General features: G+C 40.0%; 1 protein-coding gene across 1 annotated transcript; it reads left to right on the top strand.

Annotated features, from left to right (window-relative positions):
• The first annotated feature begins 235 nt into the window (after positions 1-235).
• Positions 236-25,666, top strand: Vamp7 (vesicle associated membrane protein 7). The gene is made up of 8 exons (XM_032886355.1): positions 236-363; positions 7,021-7,175; positions 11,127-11,184; positions 12,369-12,506; positions 14,237-14,327; positions 20,249-20,316; positions 22,475-22,567; positions 23,573-25,666. The coding sequence occupies exons 2-8, from the start codon at positions 7,030-7,032 to the stop codon at positions 23,639-23,641; spliced, it is 663 nt and encodes a 220-aa protein (XP_032742246.1). The 5' UTR covers positions 236-363; positions 7,021-7,029; the 3' UTR covers positions 23,642-25,666.
• The last annotated feature ends 8 nt before the right edge of the window (positions 25,667-25,674 follow it).

A 25,674-nucleotide genomic window follows, 5' to 3' on the forward strand; every position in this document is an offset into this window, starting at 1 on the left:
ACACGTGGAGGGACCCATCTTCTCGTTTCCTGGGATCACAGTACAGCGTTCAATGTTGTATATGAGTTGTTGATACGACCTAATTCAGACGCGGCGCCATTACACTCAGAACTACAACTCCCAGAGTGCAGTGCGGGTCCTGGGAAGTGCGGGGGATGGGAACGCCTCGGATCCTGCACTCTACTCTGCTCCCATTGGAGGAGAGCTCATGTTCCCAGGAGGCCACGCGTAGGCGGGGCGCTTTACCCGGAAGCTTGCGGCCTCGGGTCCGGTCCATTTCTTGTTTCAGGCAGTGGACGACCCTGGGGGGACCCGCGCCCATCAGTCCGGAGCGCGAGTGCCCGCTAGGGGGTACCCGGCCAGGTAACTGGAGTGGGATGAGAGGGAGGGAGGCTAAGGTGGGACACGGGTGGCTTTGGTTTCTCTGGTGTCTAATTTTCGAGCAGATCCAGTTTGGGCAAAGTGTGTTTTCACACTGCTGTGGAGTCTCGGGTTGGAAAAAAAAAAAAAAAAACAACAACAACAACAACAAAAAAAACCTCCTGTCACCCATGTTCACCGATATCACTTCCTGCTTCATGTTTTCCCTTTGCTTGTTGGTGCTTCATTGTGAGTTCCTACGCCCCCCACCTTACACCCTTAACAAATATATATTCAGGATTATTTTCCAAAACTCATCAATTTTTCTATAAATATTTTCTGTGTCTTTAGTATTTTGAGGACGATTTTCCAATCTTCCAATTTTTTTCAGAAATATTTTCTGTGTCTTTATATTTTCAGGATTATTTTTCAAAAGCCATCAATTTTTCTATAAATATTTTCTGTGTCTTTAGTATTTTGAGGATTATTTAAAAAAAAAATCTATCCTAGAGGGATCTCCATTCAAACCTATTGTCTGAGCATGTTACTGGGTTTTTTTCCTTGATGGCCAATATTTACCAAGTTGATCGTGATCTTGGCTCTTTGGCTAATATGGCTCTGACTCTCATAACCAATGAATTATCAAGTTTTTTCCTTTGGATTTTATTAATAATACTCTGACTTGTATCACCATTCCCTTTGGAAAATTTCTTTCCCTTTGAATAACTACATCTGGAAGCCATGGACTTAACATGTATTTATTAAAGAATGAATCCATACGGGGCGCTCCCTTAGGTTCATGGGATACATTGGTAGCAAACAAGGAGGTGACTAATACAGGAATTTACATGTTTGGGGAACTGGGATAAATAGGAATAATACATCAATATGGTGGTGTGTGTTGGTAAAAGCAAAACTTAGAAGGTTTTACAGAAAAAATCCTATCCTGACCAAGTGAGAGAGATATAGTTGGACTTCAGATCATTTTTCAGGAACAACACTTGTGATAGCAACAAGGGTAATCTTAGTTGATAGCCACACTTTTCATAAACATTCTCCCTCCTTTCAAATTGTCTGGCTTGACAGCGTTTTTCCTTTGCTATCAGTTCTAAGGTTATTGCATCAAAATATGCAGTTTATTTGCCATTGACTTATTTCCTGCAGAGTCTCTCTGTCTCTGGCTTTTACTGCTGTGAACAGACACCATGACCAAGGCACCTCTTAGAAGACAACATTTAATTGGGGCTGGCTTACAGGTTCAGAGGTTCAGTTCATTATCATCAAGGCGGGAACATGGCAGCATCCAGGCAGGCACCGTGCAGGAGAAGCTGAGAGTTTACATCTTGTTCCAAAGGCAAGCAGGAGAAGACTGACTTCCAGGCAGCTAGAATGAGGGTATTAAAGCCCACACCCACAGTGACACACCTACCTACTCCAACAGGGCCACACCTCCTAATAGTGCCACTCCCCAGCCCAAGTATATACAAACCACCACAGTCTCAAAGTAAAGAGTTGTCGATTGAATAACTATCAATGAACTGTGTTACCTGAATTAAAGAGAGAGTTTGATATTAAAAATAAATACTCAGAGACACACCCAGAATACAGCAAATACATAGGCGAATGCCAGCAGCAAACCACTGAACTGAGAGCGGGACCCCTGTTGAAGGAATCAGAGAAAGGACTGGAAGAGCTTGAAGGGGCTCGAGACCCCATATGAACAACAATGTCAACCAACCAGAGCTTCCAGGGACTAAGCCACTAGCCAAAGACTATACATGGACTGACCCTAGGCTCCAACCTCATAGGTAGCAATGAATAGCCTAGTAAGGGCACCAGTGGAAGGGGAAACCCTTGGTCCTGCCAAGGCTGGACCCCCAGTGAACATGATTGTTGAGGGGAGGGCGGTAATGGGAGAGGATGGGGAGGGGAACACCCATGTAGAAAGGGAGGGGGAGGGGTTAGGGGGATGTTGGCCCGGAAACCAGGAAAGGGAATAACAATCGAAATGTAAATAAGAAATACTCAAGTTAATAAAGAATAAATAAATAAATAAATAAATAAATAAATAAATACTCTTTTTAACAGGTTCCGTATAATATAAAGTTATCTCCCAGTTACAGTATTTTAAGTGCACCCAGTGTTCAGTTAACTGTTCAATAAATATTCCTTGTCAGGTATCGTGCTGAGAATTGGGAGGCTAAGAGTAAAGCAAACATTTTAACCTCTTTTAAGGAGAAATGTTAACAATATACTGACTAAAATGCTGACAGATTGGTACCTACTCATTCCTTTCTTTTAGAATCATATATCTTATCTAATTTGATCAATTGTGATTATTCCTATATTATTCATTCTTTATACTTCATTGCATGTTTTAAAGTCTGCCTCCCTTTGTGTTATAACTTCCCTCAGTAGGAGTCCTCTCTTCCTGAGTTTCATATCTCCATTGTCCACTGCTTTGGCCATCCTATCCAGGCTGACCTTGAAATCACTTTACTGCCAAGACTCACCCTGAACTCTTGATATTCCTGCCTCTGCTTCCCAAGTGTTAGTATCACAGGTGTACACAACCACATCCGACTACAACAGTTTTCTCTAAATCCAAAAACCATAGTAGATTGCCTCATAGCTATAAGGACGAGTCTCTAATATCAGTGAGAAAAAAGACAAGGTAGCTGATTTTACACGTAGAAGGGATGTGAATTATGTGAGAAGGGGAGACTAAAGTGAATCCTGTTAATTGTGTCCTCCATAAAGTTATATTGAAGTCCTGGCTTCTGATGCCTGTTAAGATGTGGCCCTACTGGAGTAGAGTGGTCATGGTTTTGTTGATTCTTTGTATGGTCCTTTTTGTTTCTACTTGGTTGATCTCAGCTCTGAGTTTGATTATTTCCTGCCTTCTACCCCTCTTGGGTGTATTTGCTTCTTTTTGTTCTAGAGCTTTTAGGTGTGCTGTCAAGCTGCTGACATATGCTCTCTCCTGTTTCTTTCTGCAGGCACTCAGAGCTATGAGTTTTCCTCTTAGCACAGCTTTCATTGTGCCCCATAAGTTTGGGTATGTTGTGCCTTCATTTTCATTAAATTCTAAGAAGTCTTTAATTTCTTTCCTTATTTCTTCCTTGATCAAGTTATTGAGTAGGGTATTGGTTTCTGTTGCTTAGATTCCTGCGCTTGCCTCTCGCCATCAGGTTGTCGCTGGTGTTGGCTTGTCTTGCTGTCTCTGACAGAGGTTTGACCCTCATGTAGGCCTGGGTGTCAGCACTCCTGTAGACCTGTTTGCTTTCAGCTGGAAACAGTGAGCTTCCAGGTTTGTGTGTCCTGAGGCCTCCAGTTGGGTTGCTTGGAGCAGAAGGGTGGGTCTTACCTCTGCTCTCAGGTGTTTCAGTGCTCCTGGAGACTGGCTTTCAGCTCTCGGCTCTGGCAGGAACCAGAAGGATGCTGCTCCCGACTGCTCCTAGGTTCCTGTGCCCAGAGAGCACAGAGGCACTAGGCGGGTTCCTCTTGGGTCAGGAACATGGTTGTCTCCTCTGAGCTCTCAGGATGGTCCCCACTTCCAAGAGTCCAGCTCTGTACGGGATTTGGGTACAGAGAGCTGTGGGAGTGGTTCAGCCCCAGGCACATCCAGAAACTGGAAGGGCCCTGTCCTGGACTGCTCCTGGGTTTGTGTGTCCTAAGGCAGGTCACTTGGAGCAGAAGAGTTGGTCTAATCTCTACTCTCAGGTCTGTCGGTGCTCCTGGAGACTGGCTTTCAGCTCTTGGTGAAGGCAGAAACCGGAAGTAAAAACATTCCTATTAGTAATATCTGGAAAGAAAATCAGACTTGTGTTAGTATAGATGCAATATTTAGCAGTACAGATTTTAATACTTATTGAGGGGGGAAAACGAGCACTACTTTTCTGTAACTTTTATCCGCTGTACCCAGTTTTACTCTGAATAGTGTTCTCTGCTCCAGTACATATATACTTTCTATAAACTTAAAAACTATTTCACATTCCCCTTTCTTCTCTTTTTCTTAACTGTTTTTCCCCAAATCATCCTTTGTATGACATCATCTCAAGATTTCTCACATGGAGTCTCTTCCTTCTGGTTTGAATCCACTGTTCTTTGTACACAAAGAACAGCGTGTCTGACCAGCACAGCATGGAATAGTAACAGTACTTAAAGAGAGCAAATTATCCTACTTTTAAGCACAATTTAGGATTACTTAGGCGTTTTAAACAGTTACCTCAGGCCCTTGGCTCATAATAAAGTTACATCTGATGAAAGCAATCTTTTTTATATTGCTGCAAAGCTTGGTTTTCTTCTTGAAGTTTCAGAGTGACCAAAGCCATTACTTTCTCATCTAAGTACCAATTGAATTCTTATCTTTGCATCTCTCTTTGCTCTTGTCTGTTTGACTCTATGTCTCTTTCACTGTAGGCAATTCCTTATAAAATTGAAGTCATGATTTTCTAGTCATTCTTTGTGAGCTAGCACTTCCAACTGCTAACACCTGTTCCCCTTTGACCTCTTGGTCCTCTGGAGTTTTATTGGTGTCTTTACTCTTTTATCTTTCCCTCAGTTGTTGGTTGTGTCTTGGATTTTATCATTAACCCTATTCTTTTACATGCAATGTATCTTTTACAAATTGTATTTTAAATGTCAAGTCCACATATGCTCATCTGTGCTAAAAGGGCATATAATCAGTCCCCTGGGGAATCCAATATTTACTGATGAGGTAGGAGAGAAAAAGTCATCAAGGAGAAAGCCAAAGAAGCCAACTACATGGGAATAGTTAAAGAACGAGAATTAGTTAGCACGTTGATGGTTCTTGAGAGACAAAGTAAGGTGATAATAGAAACGTGACTATTATTTATTCATTTCTTATTTATTTTTCCCCATAACAAGCCAGATTTCCCTTCTTCATGGTTTAAGCTATAGAAATTAACAAATCAACTCTTCAATGTACTATAATTTAACTTCTTTGGCTTAATTAATTAACTTGACTAATTTGACTTCTTTGGCTGTCGGTGATTTGAGGAAGCATTGTACTTTGAATTGTTAAGATCAGAAGCCAAAGTGTAGTAATATAAAAGGAGGTAGAGAAGCAAAGATAACATATAGACATATGACGACAGCACAATAATACATGATCAAGAGGGGACTTTTGGGTCAAGGGAGATAAAAATTATGAAACGTTGGTTTGGAAACCAACTTCCTATGTATAGAGGAGTCAGGGGGAAAACGAAGACTACTGAAGACATAACCCTAGAGAAGAGATTTATTGAGGCAGTAGGAATGAAGAAGAGATCCTACTAGAAGACCAGCTTTTGTTCTTCCACACTGAGATTGCACTCGGGACGCAGCAGACTACCCGACCCCAAGCACTTCATCACCTTCTACTTTGTGTAATGAAGAATGGTTACGTGAATTAAGTTTTTTTCTAGGCTTCTCCAGGCCAGATTATTCGACTATAATTTTCAGAACCTGACCTCTGGTTTAAAAATTGTATTTTAAGAGATTACATTACCCAATACAAACCACTTGCTATAGTTTGAGAACCATTGATTTACTTAGTGAAATGAACATGTTAAGTTATATTACATTGAAGAGTTGATTTGTTAATTTCCATAGCTTACACCGTGAAGCAGGGAAATGTGGCTTGTTATATGAGGAAAAATCAGCATATTCCTATCCAAATGTCAGGAAAGTAATTTTGAACTCATGCCCTTTTGTTTGATAATATTTCTGTTTATGAAGATCTAACATGAATTATAAATCGCTCTTTTGGAAGTTTTGGGTGAATTTCATTTGGTTGCTTTTATATTAGAAGTAATTATCATATAGGCATAGATCATATAATATTCATATTATTAGTTCTGTACCGTCATGTGGGTTCTAGAATCACACTGTCCCCGTTTAAGTGACTATTGTTCCAGCTCTGTAATCTTGTATAAAGTAGTTAAGGAGTCAGTGCCTCAGGTTTTTTTCTAAAGTACTTAAACTAATATCTGTTACAAGGTGAGTGCTTAATAAATATGAGTCGATGTGATTGTTAACAGTGATCTCTGTGAATCCGGAGTCTAGTCTCTGCTGAATTATTTCCCTAGGATAAGTTTTCAGGATGAAATTATTTCATCGAACTGTGGTGGCATCTCTAAGCCGCTTTGCTATATATGATCATTGCTTTCGAAAGAGCATTGGTTTCTGCTATATAATCTGTAAATACAGCCCATGTGCACATTAATTTGTAACTAGAAGCAGTTTAAGTCACAAACTTGTAGAAGGTCATTCACTTTTCTCCTCATTTAAGAGGTCAAAACTTGGGTCTACAAGTGCAGGAAGCATACTTTATACCACCGAGCTGTGCCCCCACTTCCTATTAAGTTTGCATTAATTTCTGTGCTATAATGATTTTTGTTCAATGCTTTCTCTAGATGGATGTAGATACATGAGTGGGGGGAAGGTGTTCAGGATGGGGGGTTAAGGAGGGGAACAGCCTTATAAATGGGGAGGGGCAGGGATTAGGGAGCTTATGGACAGGAAACCTGGAAAGGGAATAACATTTGAGATGTAAATAAGAAATGCACAATTAAAAAACAATTAAAAATTTAAAAAAAAATTCGTGCCTGAGTAATATTCTAAATCTGTGTCCTTTTTTTTTTTTACTCTTAATAGATTGAAGTCATGGCCATTCTTTTTGCCGTTGTTGCCAGGGGAACCACTATTCTTGCCAAACATGCTTGGTGTGGAGGAAACTTCCTGGAGGTGACAGAGCAGATTCTGGCTAAGATACCTTCTGAAAATAATAAACTAACTTACTCTCATGGCAAGTGAGTTCTGACCTGCATGAGGTTGAGGGAAGGAATGAATTTTACTATGGTCAAAACGGTAGAAAACAAGGTTCTAGGTAGATTCATTTGACAAAAACGGTAACTTGACTAGCTTGAGAAATGTCTAGTTTTAGGCCAGGCATGGTGGCTCATGTCTCTAGTCCTACTGCTAGATCCCACTATGAGTTCAAGGCCAGCCTAAACCACAGAATGAAACCCTATCTCAAAACAATAAAAAGTCTGGTTTTGTTACCAATTTAACTTACGATTATTATTCTATTTTATTTATTTATTTATTACTTTATTCTATTACTTGAAATGATATATTCAAGAAAGATATGGAAATGTTAGCTATAAAAATTGCTTTTCTAAGATGTGTGAAACAATACAGATGATAACTCCTTTCATTCATTTAGTAAATATTAATACAGTATTTAGCTATCAATAGGCACTCTAGCTGGTGAAACTGACATAAGAAGAAATGCAGATAATTAATAATGACTAGACTGTAAAAAATTAATAATAATAATGATGATGATGACTTTCTTGACTTGTGATATAAAATTATAAAGTCTGGTGGGGTGGGTGGAGGTTGGGGACATCTTGGATACAGTGGAGGAGTAATGGCATGGGGACATTTTGGAAGGCAGACTAGTAGGGGGAATGACTGGACTGTGAAGAGAAGATAATAATAATAGTGATGCTGGTGGTGGTGATGATGATGATATTAACTTTCTAGACTTATCATATAAAATTATAAAGGTATTTTATTATTGCAATGTGATTCCTGAATGACTATATAAGTTAGGGTTCTCTAGAGTCACAGGACTTATGGGCAGTCTCCACGCAGTAAAGGAATTTGTGGGTGATTTGCACTCCGTCATCCAACTCACCAATAATCGTGAGCAGCAGCTGTGAGTGTTAATCCAGTAAAGTGTAAATCCAAGGTTCCAGAGCTTCAGACGCTAATAGATGGGAAAGCCTAGTAATGGTGTTAAAAAGTACCTTAACTCTCCATGTTGATGCTTAAAATATTTCCATACTTAATCTCCACATCATTACTTCTTTCTTTTTTTTTTTTTTTTTTTTTTTTTTTTTTTTCGAGCTGGGGACTGAACCCAGGGCCTTGCGCTTGCTAGGCAAGCGCTCTACCACTGAGCTAAATCCCCAACCCCCACATCATTACTTCTTATGTCAGGGGATCCGTATTGCTTTTCAGAGTTAAGCCCTTTCACACCTTAGTTAAAGCTACCGTGAGAAGACACTGAAATATAAAATTAATGTGTGTGAAACAGCCAGAGACAAGGGGTCCAGAGCTACTGCGTTGGCTCTGCCATCGACGCCTTCCAACTTTTGCCAGAAACAGTTTCTCTTATTGTCATCATGGCCACGTGATTTACCCAGTGTTTCTAAAGGCACAGATCTGAAGTTTCCTTCCTTTTTACTGTTTCAAGTTTCCGCTCTCGTTTTTTTTTTCCTCCTCATCTTATAGTCAGGTAGCCAAGTTAGTTAGAAGGGAGGCTAGGAACCATCTGCCATCTGTGTGGTCTTAGGCTGAAGTAAAGCTCTTACTCTGGAAGAATTTATTATAGCAGAGGATTCCTTTAAGTCCTCCATTTTACTTCTCTGGCCGTCAAAAAACCCGGATGAACTTTCCTTCTCACATATTAAACATACCCAACTCTGAAGACTCACCTGGTTGCTGTGTTTTGCTGTATGTCCGTAGTTCCTGGGTGATGTACAGTCCTTTGGTCCAGGAGTCCTATGGCCTGGCGACCATAAAAACAACAACAAAGAATGAAACAGAACAAGTCATCTGTTTTTCCTGTTGTCATCCTCCTACCAACAATGAGAACAGGGTCACTAGGATGAGAGTTACAAACGTTTATTTTAAAAAGAAAATAACAAACGTAGAAATCATTTCTTATTATCGGTGACCAGATACTTCATGGCCATTTGGAATGGGGTGTAGTTGGTAATTCTACTTTCTCAGAGAAACTCCTGATCATTCCTATCAGACTGCTATAAATGTCAGAGGATGTGTTGTCATCTTTGGGAATGTAAGCGGTTTTATAGTCTACACCTTAACAGTTTAGATTTAGGGGCCCAGAGATTGTGATAGAGCTTAGATAATCTGTCTTGTAAGTACGGATTTATAGTTTATTCAAAACACTTCATGCTTATAATGTATGCGTTGCTAATCAGTGCCTAGGAAAATGCTGGGGAAACATGGAATTCTTTCAGAGCGAGGAAGGGAATATTTCTTCCACTGGTGTTATTAGAGCCAAAATTTAGTAACACACCTATATCTAGCTACAAGGGAAGCTAGGAAATATAAGCACAATGTATGTTTTAGTAGAAGAAAATATACGAGGGATATACATTATATAATTGGATTCACATAAGTGTGATCTCTAAGTCTTCACCTGCCCCTCCTGTGTTTGTCAGATGGGGTTTAATCACTGACATTTTTTCTTTTTAGCTTTCCACCCTGATTTCAATCACATAATTACATTTGTCATCTCAAGATGACTTTTACTTCTGTATAGCAAAATAAAAACATCCACATCGTATATATGGGATATTTTCACTGGACACCCAGCCAGCTAAACCTAAAACTTAAGGATTATATTTCACTTCCTCACCAAATATTTACCTGTCCTCTACACGTTTGTCAGCCCGTCCTTCCTCTTATATCTCCATTTTTCTCTTCGATGACTTTGTCTTCTACTATTCCAGTCCTTGATTTGTTTTGCATCCATACATAAAAAATTTATTACTCAGTGTTAATTTTTTTGTCTCTTCATAATATTTGTAACAGTTCTTACCTTTTATTGGAGTATGGTTATCGTACCTGCTTTTAAAATTCTGTTCAGGGAGACAAAGCAAGTTTTTAAAATATTAAGTGTGATAGAAGCATATGGAGCACTGGAGCTCAGGTGGTGGGGTACGGATTGATTCCATACTGATTTTGGATATTATTATAGAATAACACTCCCCGCCCCAGGCAAAACCGTTTTGAATCTTTTCATTTTTCTCAAGGCAGTTTATCAAATTTTATATAATACAGTCTCTACTTCCTTTCCAACTGGCATCTGTCCAGGCAATTACTTTTTTCCGTATGTTCTGAACTTTCGTCATGTGAACCGATTTTGCTTTCTGATATTTATGATGTGCTCTTTCAAATCCACGTCCTTACAGTGCCTCATTCTGCACATTTGTATATTCTCGGCCGACCCCTTGCATGGCTGTTACTTATTCTTTAGGATTCAAATCATACGTCACCTTTACCCTTTGTAAATGTCCTTACCTGCTTCCTCTACGCCCCTAGGGTACTATAGAATACCCTCAATTTCCTTATCAGTCCTCAATTCCAATGCTTAAAACCACAACGTATCAACTTATTTGCCGAACTGCATTGTAACTCCTTATACTATGATCCCAAAAAAGCAAGAACTGGTGCTTTTACAATGCATGTCCTCATCATCCTGCACATTCGCTTGCTCAAAGCAGATGCTTGAATGCAGGACAAAAGCACAGAGAATTCGCTACCAAAGGTGTTGGCCAGGGAAAAAGCTAAACAAAACCGGAAAGGGGGGGAAAAAAAAAGCCTACGACCCCCTGGGAATTAATTTTAATTGTGTGTTCCTTCTAAGACGTCATCTCTCCTCTGGGCCTTAAGAATCCATTTGTTCTTTTCTAGCTGACATTTTAATGGTCGGCACACATGATTATATTCAGGAAAGAGAACTTTTTTTTCATGTTTTATTCATTCCTGTGAGTTTAACTAAAGACAGAAATGCATGAGGAGGGGGGAAATGGAAACGGATTGTATTTGTAATCGCTATGGCGAAGTTTGACACACTGAACCGGCTCATACGTGGCTAGAACTTAGAAGTAAAGCGGGTGATGCTTAAAACCACAATACGTTTTCTGTCTTTTCTTCTGCAGTTATTTGTTTCACTACATCTGCCAGGACAGGATTGTGTATCTTTGCATCACGGATGACGTAAGTAACCTGAAGATCTACTGCTGTTTCACTGTGTGTACAAATGTAGGCGATTACTAATCATCTCTACAGAAGGGTGGGTAACAGCGACACAAAAAGTACAGGAGTTTTTTTTCTTTGCTTTGCATTTGTTATAAAGAGAATCTTAGGACAAACACCGATACTAAAATGTATATAATTCAGCTCAGTTTTGATAGTTTTTGCTCAATCACTCTGAATCTCTGTCAACAAACAGAGTGTTGAAATTGGCGTCCGTGGTGGTTATTTTTGTTTTCAGACCTTTTATTTTTTATATTTTTGACTCCCATTTTTAGGAGTCCACAAAACCAAGCGCTAACCAGTGTACCGTATATGCAGAGGACCTAGCAAGGTTAGCTAGATTTGGTTTAAACGAAGCGGAAACAACTTTCAATGGCATCGATCATCACAATGGTTTGTAGCTCAGGTTTCACGACAAAGTCCCGCGTTATCTGAAAGGACTGATGCGAAAACATTGGAGTAGATGAAAATCGTCACAGAACCTCCAATGGTGTGAGTTGAGCGGCAAAATGCTTAAGCTGTGATTTCAGTCGTGAGCTGCCGGACCTGAGTGCTGGAACCTGGGTCTTCTCAAGGAGCGACGAGCACCTGTAACCACTGAGCCGTCTCTCCAGCTCTCAACCTATCTTACTTTTCTGGATTTATTGACTGTCTCCTGATGTCGGTTCTCACGGTCGGTTATCTGAAGGGACTGGAAGGATTAAAAGTCAGTCCATTATCATCAAGGCGGGAGCACGGCAGCCTCCAGGCAGGATGGTGCAGGAGGCGGTGTCAGTTCTCCATCTTCACCCGAAGGAAGCCAGGGACAGCCTGAGCACCCTCAGGCAGCTAGGAGGAGGGTCTCCATGCCCACCCCACAGTGACACACTTCCTCCAACAAGGCCACACCTTCTAATGGCGCCACGCCCAGGGCCGAGCTTAAGCAAACCATGACGGGCTCTCAGCTTTTCAATTTACTACCTGTTTGATTGATGGCAAGTTCGTTGTCTTTTGGAATCTTTGGTTTCTGATCTACGAAACATGGTTAGGGTTAGGGCTAGGGCTAGGGTCAGGGCCACGGTCAGGGGTCAGAGGTCAGAGGCATCAACCTGCCACATGTATGTGTTTAATTTGTAAATATGAGTACAATCTTGCTCATTCTGTAGGATTTCGAGCGTTCTCGGGCCTTCGGTTTTTTGAATGAAGTGAAGAAGAGGTTCCAGACCACATATGGCTCGAGAGCGCAGACCGCACTTCCCTATGCCATGAACAGTGAGTTTTCAAGCGTTCTGGCTGCACAACTGGTAAGGTTTCTCTCAGGTCGTGGTGATTTAATTTATGTTATATTTATATTATTTATTATTATATTATTTATATTTTATTTTTCTTCTTTACAACCTTCACACATTGTGAATCCAGGGGCTCTGACCTGGAGAATGTAATATAAGAAAACTTTTATATTTTATATAAGAAAACTTTTATACTTTATATAATGCACCAGACATGTCACCTGGCCTTTTAACCTATATAGAAAACTTTTTCACATCCATGAAGCAAGTTGGATTTTTGAGGCTCAAATGAATCATGGGAAAATCTGTTCATCTGCATAACTTCCTCGTTGTCAACGGAATTGATGGTGTGTGTGTGTGTGTATGAGTGTGTGTATGTGTGTATGAGTGTGTGTATGTGTGTATGAGTGTGTGTGTGAGTGTGTGTGTGTGTGTGTGTGTGTAACTCTGAAATGCTACCACAGTAAAGATAAAAAACCCTTTGATTACCATAAACTTTCCCCCATCTCCGTTCCTAGGAAGTCGCCAAACCAAATATTCTTACCCAGCAAATCACTAATCTATATTTTACTTCTGTAGATTAGTTCTGCCTTTCTAGATTTTTCTTTAAGTACAGTCAAAAAGTGGGTGCCTTGATGGGTCTTTTACTGCTCTACCCATTTGTCTGTTGCTAGGTATTTGTGTTGCCATTAATTTTTAACAATAATGAGTAAAGCTCTGTGAATCTCAAGTCTTTGTGTGGACAAATGTTTTTATTTCTCTGGGAACTCGCTAGGGATGAAATTTCTGGGCCATATGGTGAGTGATAAGTAATTTAAAAATTTATCACACTGTTTTTCCCAAAGTTATTGTAGCATTTTAAATTCTCATTGGCCGTTCCCGTGTTTTTCAACTCTGTCAACGTTTACTGTGTCCGGCATTCATTTTCGCCATTTTCTCGGGTGTACATTGGCATCTTGCTGTGTTTTTAATCTACATTTTTATAATATAAACTGTGGTCAGAGTCTTTCAAAACACTTTCCTTTTCTCTGTGAGATTATTTGAGTGCAGAGACCTGACCTCTGACTATAATTTCATAATTCATATAATTCATATGTGAATATGGAAAACTATACATTTTAGTTAGTCTTTCTCTTCCTGTTTGTAAATGCATTCTAAGCAGCAGCAAAGCCAAGCCATTCACTGGTTTGTTATTAGCTCCAAATCTCTGTGACCCTCGGAATCACTAATTTCCGCCCTGTACAGAATGGAGACAAGGAAAATATCGATATCAAAAAGTCTTATAATGGATTGAATAATAACTTCTCCGAGTCGCCTTTCATAGTGAAATATCTGTGATGTTGTGTATGAAGCACTTTATAATTGTCAGTATCGCACGACGATGTCAAACTCTATATGATCATTGGTGTTTGAGATTCGTGATCTTGTGGTCACATCCAATAAAAGAACAGATTTTTTCTAAAAAGTGAGCAAGCGTCTATGTCACCATATTAAAGAGGCGAAGAGTCGAGGGTATCTATCCTAGCCTGCCCCTCCCCACCCCAACCATAGTCATTTTCAAATTTCTCCTTCTTTTATAAGCACAGATTATATATGTCTCCTCGCTTCTGTCCTAAGAGTCTCATATATTTTATAGATTGTAACACATTCACTGAATTTCACTTAAAAGCATATATTTATACTAAAATGCATTATTATCATAAATAACACCTTGATATCATACGTTCAAACTTAATATCTCACAGAAGCATCACTCCGAGAATCAGAGCCTGGACAGAGTGACAGAGACTCAAGCCCAAGTGGACGAACTGAAAGGCATCATGGTCAGAAACATAGGTATGTTTCCATGGTGTGGTTTCACTCACAGGAACACAAACAACCTTCACTCTACAAACACAAATAACAATGGCGTAGATATCAGTCGGATTATTGTAGAGAGACCATGTAGCTCAGTGGTTATCAACCTTCTGCATGCTGGGACCATTTAATACAGTTTTTCATGGTGTGCTTACCACAACCATAAAATTATTTTCGCTGCTTCTTCCTACCTGTCATTTTGCTACTGTTGTGAACTGTAATGCAAATGTCAGATATGCCGGGTCTCCAATGTCAGATATGCAGGGTCTCCGATTTATGACCCCACAAGTTGATACCTGCTGACCTAGGGACTGATATCTTGTTGTGCCTTTGTTGGGTGTGGATTTCGTTCCTTAGTTTCTGTTGCTTTCTCTGGTTCTTAGGAGGGTGGGGTGACTATATGTTGCCTGAGAGAGAGAGAGAGAGAGAGAGAGAGAGAGAGAGAGAGAGAGAGAGGGAGAGAGAGAGAGAGAGAGAGAGAGAGAGAGAGAGAGAGAGAGAGAGAGAGAGAGAGAGAGAGAGAGAGAGAGAGAGAGAGAGAGAGAGAGAGAGAGAGAGAGAGAGAGAGAGAGAGAGAGAGAGAGAGAGAGAGAGAGAGAGAGAGAGTGTGTGTGTGTGTGTGTGTGTGTGTGTACGTGTCACTGGTTGTTAGCTCACTTGTTTTTTCCATTTCCGGTGTCCTTGTGACACAGGCTTCTGTATCCCTGGCTGATCTCAAACTCATTCCTTAGCCAAGGAAGGCCTTGCACTTCTGATTCTCCTGAATTCTTGTTTCATTTCTGTTATTTTAATAAATCCTCCAACAAAAAGAGCTTAGAGAGGAAAAAGGTTCTTTTACCTTTAATCCCTTATCATCGTCTATCACGGCATCAAAGTCACAACGTCACAAAAGTGTGAAACACTCAATGACATCACAATGACATTACACCTATGGTGAAGAATATAAAACAATAAATGCATCAATTAAAGCAATCAAGACAATTCCCCACAGAAATACCCACAATGCAATCTTACCCATAATGCAGTCTGGTCTAGCAAATATTTCATTCATAATATAATTCATAATATAATAATATAATATAATTTTTGGGTGACTCTAAGTTGTGTCAAGTTGTCAATTAAAACGACTGTACCCTGATTTGACCTCCATGGTGTTGGGGTTGCAGGAGCGTGTGTGTGCGTGTGTATATAAAAAAATACATAAATAGATAAATTGGGATATATTTTTCATATTTTTATAGAATTCATCTTGAAAAGCTGAAAAATCTTTCTTTTTATTTTTTTTTGAAAAATTCCTGAAAAATTGGCATGTATTTTTCTTAAGATATATTTTACATAGAATTCATCTTTAAAGCTATTGAGGCATTGATCTTACTCAGTTTTGAAATTATTGAATCCGGGGTTGGGGATTTAGCTCAGTGGTAGAGCGCTTGCGTAGCGAGCGCAAGGCCCTGGGTTCGGTTCCCAGCTCCGAAAAAAAAAAAAAAAAAAAAAGAAATTATTGAATCCATCTCTCTTTTTTCCCTATTAGGCCATGACCACAAAGCATATAGAATAAAATCTATATGCTTCTTTGTGACCCTTGTCCTTCTCTTATGTCTAGTTTGTTTTTTATTTTTTACTTATTTTTATTGGATATTTTATGTATTTACATTTCAAAATATATCCCCTTTTCCCTCTCTCACCCCCTGTTTCTGTGAGGATGCTTTCACTCCCACCTGCCCCCACCTCAACACCCTACATTGCAGCATCAAGCATTCATTCCTAGGACCAAGGGCCTGTCCTCCCATTGGTGCCCAACAAGGCCCATCCTCTGCTATATATGCAGTGGAGCCATGGGTCTGTCCATGTGTGCTCTTTGGATGTTGGCTTAGTACCTGGGAGCTCTGGGGGGTCTGGTTGGTTGGTATTGTTGCTCTTCCTATGGGGTTGAAAACCCCTTCAGCTCCTTCAGTCCTTTTTCTAACTTCTCCAGTGGGGACTCCATTCTCAGCCCAATGGTTGGCTGTGAGCATCCTCATCTGTATTGGTCAGGCTTTGGCAGAGCCTCTCAGGAGACAGCTATATCAGGCTCCTGTCAGCATGCACTTCTTGGCATCAGCAACAGTGTCTGGGTTTGGTGGCTGGATCCCAAAGTGAGGCAGGCTCTGAATGGCCATTCCTTCAGTCTCTGCTCCAAACTTTGTCTCCATATCCCCTCCTATGAGTATTTTTGTTCCCCTTTTAAGAAGGAGTGAAGCATTCACACTTTGGTCATCCTTCTTGAGCTTCATGTGCTCTGTGAATTGATCTTGGGTATTTCGAGGTTTTGGGCTAATATCCACTGATCAGTGAGTGCATACCGTGTGTGTGTGTGTGTGTGTGTGTGTGTGTGTGTGAGAGAGAGAGAGAGAGAGAGAGAGAGAGAGAGAGAGAGAGAGAGAGAGAGACCTCATTCAGGATGATATTTTCTAGTTCTATACATTTGTCTATGAATTTCATGAAGTCATTGTTTTTGATATACTCCATTGTGTAGATGTACCACATTTTCTGTATTCATTCCTCTGTTGAGGGACATCTGGGTTCTTTCCAGGTTCTTGATATTATAAATAAGGCTGCTGTGAACATAGTGGAGCATGTGTCTTTGTTGTATGTTGGAGCATCTTTTGGGTATATACCCAAGAGAGGTATAGCTGGGTCCTTAGGTAGTGCAATGTCCGATTTTCTGAGGAACCTCCAGAATGATTTCCAGAGTGGTTGTACCAGTTTGTAATCCCACCAACAATGGAGGAGTGTTCCTCTTTCTCCACATCCTCGCCAGCATCTGCTGTCACCTGAGTTTTTTATCTTATTCATTCTGACTGTTTGAGGTGGAATCTCAGGGTTGTTTTGATTTGCATTTCCCTGATGACTAAGGATGTTGAACATTTCTTTAGGTGCTCTTTGGCCATTCAGTAATCCTCAATTGAGAATGTTTTGTTTATCTCTGTACCCCACTTTTTGATACGGTTATTTGGCTCTCTGGAGTCTAACTTCTTGAGTTCTTTGTATATTTTGGATATAAGCCCTCTATCTGTTGTAGAATTGGTAAAGATATTTTCCCAATCTGTTGGTTGCCGTTTTGTCCTAACCACAGTGTCCTTTGCCTTGCAGAAGCTTTGCAGTTTTCTGAGATCCCGTTTGTCGATTCTTGATCTTAAAGCATGAGCCATTGGTGTTTTGTTCAGGAAGTTTTTCCCAGTGCCCATGTGATCAAGACTCTTCCCCACTTTTTCTTCTATTAGTTTGAGTGTATCTGGTTTGATGTGGAGGTCCTTTATCCACTTGGACTTAAGGTTTGTACAGGGTGATGAGCATGGATTGATCTGCATTCTTCTACATGCTGACCTCTAGTTGAACCAGCACCATTTGCTGAAAATGCTATCTTTTTTCCATTGGATGGTTTTGGCTCCTTTGTCAAAAATCAAGTGACCATAGGTGTGTGGGTTCATTTCTGGGTCTTCAATTCTATTCCATTGGTCTATCTGTCTGTCTCTGTACCAATACCATGCAGTTTTTATCACTATTGCTCTGTAATACTGCTTGAGCTCAGGGATAGTGATTCCCCCAGAAGTCCTTTTATTGTTGAGGATAGTTTTAGCTATCCTGGGTTTTTTGTTATTCCAGATGAATTTGCAAATTGTTCTGTCTAACTCTTTGAAGAATTGGATTGGTATTTTGATGGGGATTGCATTGAATCTGTAGATCGCTTTTGGTAAAACGGCCATTTTTCCTATATTAATCCTGCCAATCCATGAGCATGGGAGATCTTTCCATCTTCTGAGGTCTTCCTGAGGTCTTTCCTGCATTTCTTTAAGGGAGTTCTTTATGTCTTTCTTAAAGTCTTCCATCATTATAAAAAAAAATGTGAGTTTAAATAAATCTTGCTTTTCCAGTATGTTTGGATATCCAGTATTTTCTTTAGTGGGAGAACTGGGCTCTGGTGATACCAAGTAGTCTTGGTTTCTGTTGCTTAGGTTTCTGTGCTTGCCTCTAGCTATTGGGTTGTCTCTGGTGATTGCTTGTCTTGCTGCTTCTGAGAGTGACTTGACCCTTGGCCTCTGTGTCAGCACTCCTGTAGAACTGTTTTCCTGTTTTCTTTCAGCCTTTCCTGAGAACATGTGCTCTGATTTCAGCTGTGTCGGCACTCCTGGAGACTGTCTTCCAGCTCTAGGCACAGGCAGGAGTCAGTGGTTCCTGCCCCTGATTGCTTGTGTAGGTCCTTAACCCTCATGTGCACAGTTGGCACTATGCGATTCCCTCTTGGGTCTGGACTCTTGGCAGAGGGTATTCTCTGACTTCTCAGACGTATCCACACTTCTGAGGGTGCACACCAGAACCTCGGGTACCAGCGGCTGTCTGTCCCAGTATCCCTGTGTCCAGAGGCACTGTGCAGTTTCCCCTTGGACCAGGGATGTGGGCCGAGATGTGCAGAGGTGGTAGTCTGTCCTGCAGCCTCAGGATGTCTGCTGTGTTTTACATTTTCTTTGATGGTTGTGTCAATGTTTTCTATGGTATCTTCTACCTCTGAGATTCTCTCTTCTATCTCTTGTATTCTGCTGGTGATGCTCGCATCTCTGACCCTGATCTCTTTCCTAGGATTTTTATCTCCAAGGTTGTCTCCGTTTGTGCTTTCTTTGTTGTTTCTATTTCCATTTTTAAATCCTTGATGGCTTTGTTCAATTCCTTCTCCTGTTTCATTGTGTTTTCCTGTAGTTCTTTAAGGGATTTTTGTGTTTCCTCTTTAAGGGCTTCCACTTGTTTACCTGTGTTGTCCTGTATTTCCTTAAGGGAGTGATTTATGTCCTTCTTAAAGTTCTCCATCATCATCATGAGATGTGATTTTAAATCTAAATCTTGCTTTTCAGATGCTTTGGGATATCCAATATTTGCTGTGGTAGGAGAACTGAGTTCTGATGATGCCAAGTAGTCTTGGTTTCTGTTGTTCTGGTTCTTGGGCTTGCCTCTCGCCATCTAGTTGTGTGGTGTTAGTTTGTCTTGCCGTCTCTGTCTGGGCCTCATCCCTGCTGTGAGTCCACGAGTCTGTGAACTTAGGAGTTAGAGGAGTCCTGGGAGACCTGCTCTCTCAGGGCAGGCTCTGGGTCCAGAGAGCTGTGGGATAGCCTTAGATCTGGGCACAGATGGAGACCTTAAAGGTCTGAATCCATCTCATTGTTATATTCATATTTTAATTTAATTTTTTCAATTATTATTCATATTTTAATTTTTCAATTATTTATGTGTGGTACCCAGTCCACCATGCCACAGTGTGGATGTGAAGGTCAGAGGACAAACTCTGTGGAGCCTGTTCTCTCCCACCTTTCTGTGTATTCTGGAGATTGAGTTCAGGTTGTCCTGCTTGGTAACAAAAAAACAAAACAAAACAAAAAAATCCCTCACCTTCTGGGTTGTCTTGCTGGCCTCCAAATTGTGTATGTATTTTAAGGTGATAGAATGATTACGTTTACAGGAACAAATAAAAAATGGGAATTTAGACGATCTCAGAAAACTAGAGTGGGCTTCATGTAATGACAAAGAGCTGCCCTCTTTCTAAGCTCACTATGATCAATGACCAGAGCTGCAAAGAACACAGTTTATATTCTCCAATCTGGGGTGGGGTGGATAATGACAGGGAAATGTCTGTGTTAGGAGCAGAAAGGGCAAGTTACCCAACTCCAAAAATAAGCTGACTGGGAAACAGCTTGTCTGTTGTCTCCTTTTGCAACTTCCTGTTCTGTTGAATTGGCATCAGCTGCTTTTCTTCTGTAGTCAAACAGCGACATCCTAGGATTTTATTCTCAGTTTTGGGGCCTTGACATTGGTAGCTGGGTTTCTTCATTTCTAATATAAAATATCATTTTCATTTCTAAATGTATCTCCAGATCTAGTTGCTCAGCGTGGAGAAAGGCTAGAATTGCTGATAGATAAAACAGAAAACCTCGTAGATTCGGTAAGTATGGAAGACATTTTCCCTGGGTATCAGAATAATTGCACTGATGGTTAAGAGGATACAGCAATGTCTTAAATTTTATACCAAGGCGGTTTGCTTCTCTGTTTCCTGTGTCATGTCCGTGGTGCCATTGTATTCTGATAAGAAAGGTAGCAGTGAGACACACAAAACGACCAGTTTCTCAGTAGCCATTAGTGAAGCTTTGTTAGAAAATATATCCATTCTACAGAAATAATTTCCTTTTTTTAGAAAATATACAGAAAGAATTTTCTAAAAGTTTGCATTGAGGCAACATTTTTTGATTGATAATTCACCTCTGCTGAGGTTCCGGCCAGTTCTGACTGGTTTGGTGTTTATAGCGTTAGCTTAATCTTTTGCTTACATCAAGCCAAAGGTGTAGGTTGGAACGCACCATTAATTACTTTTTTCTACTTTCACAGATTTCTTTAGATTTTCTATGTAGTTCATTAGAAAAGCATTTTGAAAAAAACAGATCTTTAACAGATTAAAACTTTACACATTAAAAGCAATTGGTGATTGATTAATCACGGCGTTGATTACTTTCTTCCTGGCTGTGACAAAATGCCCGATAAAAGACACTTAAAGAACAGCTTGTTTTTACTCACAGTGTGGGGTTCAGTCCATCATGGTGAGGAAATCATGGAAGTAACATCTCGACGAGGGGGCTGACCATATTGTGCCCCGTATTCGGGAGGCAGAGAGCGATGAACGCTAAGTCTTTGCTTGTTTTTTCTTCTTTATTCAGAGCAGAACTCCTGGTCAGGGAGTAATGCTACCCGTATTTAATGTGGATCCTCCATAGTTAATTCCCACTTCAATTAATTTAGATAATTTGTCACAGGCATGCACTGTACTGTAAATATCACAGCAACTGTAAACCATCACGATCATGTTGTTTGTTTTGAGCAACAAGACTGCAGTAAACTTTAGAATCACACTGTCTGGATTCTAAAAATCATTTTCTAGTTGTGTGAAATAGAAGCACATGACTTAACCTCTTTCTGCCTCAATTGTCACAACCTGTAAAGTGGCAATATGCTTTTTTCCATGGAGTTCTGAGAATTAAACTATATGTAAATATATATATATGTGTGTGTGTGTGTGTGTGTGTGTGTGTGTGTGTATGTATGTATATATATATGTATGTATATATATTAAACTATATGTAAAATGCTTGACACAATGCACGTTATATTCTGACTTTAATATTGATACCGACTAATGGCAGGTTGTAGGAGTTTGTGTGGCAACTTGGGTTTTGTGGCATTTTGTAAGTTTTTCATCAAAGCGTGTGGTGACTAGAAGAATGATATAAAGATTTTTAATTTTTAGATTTTTAGGTTTTTCTTTTATTTATTTACTCTTTCTTTTTTTCTTCTTTATTGGATTTTTTTTATTTACATTTCTAATGTTATCCCCTTTCCCGATTTCCCAGCCATAAGCCCCCATCTGCCTCCCCCTTCTTCTATAAGGGTATTCCCCTTGATTTTTATGTAATAATTTGTTATGATTTATGAATACTTTGGTAGTTCCCACTTGTAGATATGAAAAGAATGGCCCCACACCTTTTTATACGGCTCTTTTGAGCTTTCACGTGATGTCTTCGATACAATACACCTAGGAGTAAGATTGTAGGTAATTAGTGCATCTCCTTGTGTGTTTACCTGTTTGCTTTAAACTGTGTGTCGTGGTGAAAATGCTTTACTCACTGGAAAATGGCTGATTTAAGAGAAGACGGATGCATGAAGGAATTATAACCCTGTGGACTTTTGACAATAAGTAAATACATATGTTCCCAGGAAAATCAAATATTTACACATGTGCAACTCTGTCTCTGTTTGTCTCTCTGTATCTCTGTCTCTCTGAGTCTCTATCTATCTCTGTGGGACTCTGTCTCTCTGTCTCTCTCCCAATCTGGTGCCCTGGGTTCCATCCTTATACTCATAAAAAATGAGAGAATCGATTAAAATTAAAACTCACAGAGACACAGAGACACAGAGAGACAGAGACACACGGAGACACAGAGAGACAGAGTCACGCAGAGACACAGAGAGACAGAGTCACACAGAGACACACAGAGACACAGAGAGTCACACAGTCAGTGTGAAGAATAAAGCGATTGATGCTTGTTTTCCAGTCCGTCACCTTCAAAACGACCAGCAGGAACCTTGCCCGGGCCATGTGCGTGAAGAACGTCAAGCTCACTGCCATCATCGTCGTCGTATCGATTGTGAGTTTTTCTCTCTTTTGTACATGAGCTCAATTTTGACTCTGAGACATTGGGGGCTGGAATTCTTTATGATGGATTAATTAATTTATCATATATGAGTGCAAAGATTTATTTATTTATTTATTTATTTATTTATTTATTATATATGAGTACACTGTGGCTATCTTCAGACACACCAGAAGAGGGCATCAGATCCCATTACAGATGGTTGTGAGGCACCATGTGGTTGCTGGGAATTGAACTCAGGACCTTTGAAAGAACAGTCAGTGCTCTAACCATTGAGCAACCTCTCCAGCCCTACATTTGCCTTCTCATCATAAAATGCATGGCCAACAGGATCTAAACCCAAATCTGCAACCCCTACCTAAAAGCATAGGCCTAGCTATGGATGCCTTCAATCCAGCATGTGCAATTTACACACATACGTCCTGGGTGCTTGTTTAGTGATACAACCTTGTTGAAAAGGCAAGCTTCACGGTCAGTCAGAGACAGGGTCTCAAAAAATATATAGGAAAACAGCAAGGGAGGGCACGGAGGGTTCTGACTTCTGCGTGTGCACAGATAGGTGTGCACACCAGACTTCTGCGTATACACTCATAGGTGTGCACACCTGTATATTCACAGACACATGCTTAGTGTGTCAAATTTCCAACCAGTTCAGTCTATTGACAGAATTCTATAGGAATCAATGTGTGATTTCATCCACTCAGCTCACATTTATGAGGTGTGTGATGTGTTGTGTATTGATCTAGGCATGATTGGAGAACCGTAGTGTGTCCATACATGTCATAGTATGCACATACATGTCATAGAGTGCACATACACGTCATAGTGTGCACATACACGACATAGTGAGCACATGCATGTGTTTGATAGTCTATAGAACTGTGACACTGCATTTCAGACACTGACAATTTTTAAAAGACAATAATAAAACCCATCTTCATAATTGTGATTTCTCATGATGGGGTCGTGGGAGTGAAATCCCTTCCTCTCTCCGTCCAGGTGTTCATCTACATCATTGTGTCTCCACTGTGCGGTGGCTTCACGTGGCCAAGCTGTGTGAAGAAATAAAGGAAAAAAATCACTGTTCACCAAGGATGTGAGCATGGAAGGAGGAAAAGCCAATGCGTGTGGCCCTGGCTTTCACTTTTCTCAGCAAACGCCATTTCTTTCATCCTCTTTCCTTTTTCTCTTTGCCCATCACACGGTTTGTGTTAACGAATTTCACATCGAGTCGTTGTGCACAGGAGAAAGGACATCGTTTGTTCCTCCGGTTTGTTAAGTAGAAGCTTCTAGAAAGACATCTTTGCTTCTAACATGCAAAGCTTTTGCCAAAGTGGAAACGGCTGAGCTCGCGACCTGTCTGTGAACTCACGACCTGTCTGCTAAACCTGTCTGTGACGTTGTGTGTGGACACAAAGCACTGGGAAACGGGTTGCATCGCTGACATCTCACTTTAGTCTCTTTCGTTGTGGGAGAATTTTGAGTGCTTCACAATAATGGAGAAATTTGGGAATTATAATAAATTACAATAAATGGTAGGTGCTGCTTATGTCCAGGAGCCCATCCGGGTAACGGTTAACATTGAATTTTTATCTCCATGAGGTGGGAAATGCCTTCAATACCTCAAGGACCATGGGTTAGCTGGATCCTATGGTCCAATGGGTAGAGCAGCCTAATGGCAGCCCAGACCTGTTGAAGAGCCGTGGGTTCTAGGCCCCACACAAGCGAGCATTTTGATTGACAGACCATTAGAAGCACAAGGATGACCCTTCCTTCTCCCAGCTTTGGCTTTCTGAAATGAAGTCCCGGACATTATTTATTCACTCTGCACATAGTTTAACACTTTCTGTTTATCCATTACCAATTCGAACTGAGATTAAGTAAAGGATTGTGGGTTTTACATATTTTCCTTCCATACATATTTGGGGCAAACGTGGTAATAAAATTCGTAATGGAAGAGAGGGGAGGCCAATGCCTCTGTGTCACCAAAGACAAAGAATGGAGCCATACTAGAAGTGCACGCATTTAACCTCACAACATACAATAATGTGGGATTTTTTTTTTTTCCCATTCTGGGAAAAGCCCAAACTGAACACGGTCAGAAGTCAACTCCTCGATTCAGATTTGACTTTTTTGAATGATGGTTTGATCTTTCTTTGTGATTTACCTAATCCTTCAATCTGCCTACTTTTGAATAATTAAATTTGAATTCAGATTACTTTTGAATTAAAACATGAAAGAGTTTTAATACATAGTATAATAATATAGAAACAATATATAATATCTTAACATATATTTATTGTCATAAGAAAATCGGAGTGTGATGTTGCTCCCTCTCCTTTGCCATCATTCAGTAGTCGGTGATTATCTGAGAAGAAGAAAATTTTTTTCCTGCCTATTATTGAATTTATTTATGAAAAGGTGAAACTGAACAGAAGTGATGTCTCATTTTACTCTCTTCCCAGTGAAACAATAAATTAGTATCTTGAACTCAGCCCACTGTTAGCCTAGTCATGTGCCTTGAATATCTGTGTCCTATAAACAGGAACCTTCCACGTTCACAATAACTGCTTGATTTGTTTAGTAATCGAATGCACACAGGAACTCTTTTGTTCATAGGGTATAATGCTGTTGTTCTTTCTAGACATTTTTATGAGCGCTGTTCATTGTAATTATGTAATTATTTCCTATTAGGAAATACATTCACTCTCAAAAGAAAAAAATTGACATTCCCAAACAATGATTTCAAATAAAGGCTTAAAATTTATTTCTCTTTCTTATAAAAACTGAATAAGATTTTTGTGCATGCTTTAGGGTTTAATTACTTAAGAGCTTCTTGTTCTATTTATGAGTAGGAATGCTTTCAAAGGCACAAGTATCCATGTGAATGATACACAAATTAAAGACTTAATAAAATTTAAGAATACTACATCGAGTTTCTTCTTGGCCAAGTACGTTCAAATCACGATGCCTCACTTCACATCAAACCACAGATAATTTGTACTTGAAGAAAGAGGTTGAGCTCAATGTTCTGATATTTCTAAGTTAATTATTATATTTCTATAATAGCAGTAAAAATTTTATGTAAAATAATTATTGAC

The sequence above is a fragment of the Rattus rattus genome, chromosome 16 (assembly GCF_011064425.1).
Source record: "Rattus rattus isolate New Zealand chromosome 16, Rrattus_CSIRO_v1, whole genome shotgun sequence".
NCBI classification, from domain to species: Eukaryota; Metazoa; Chordata; class Mammalia; order Rodentia; family Muridae; genus Rattus; species Rattus rattus.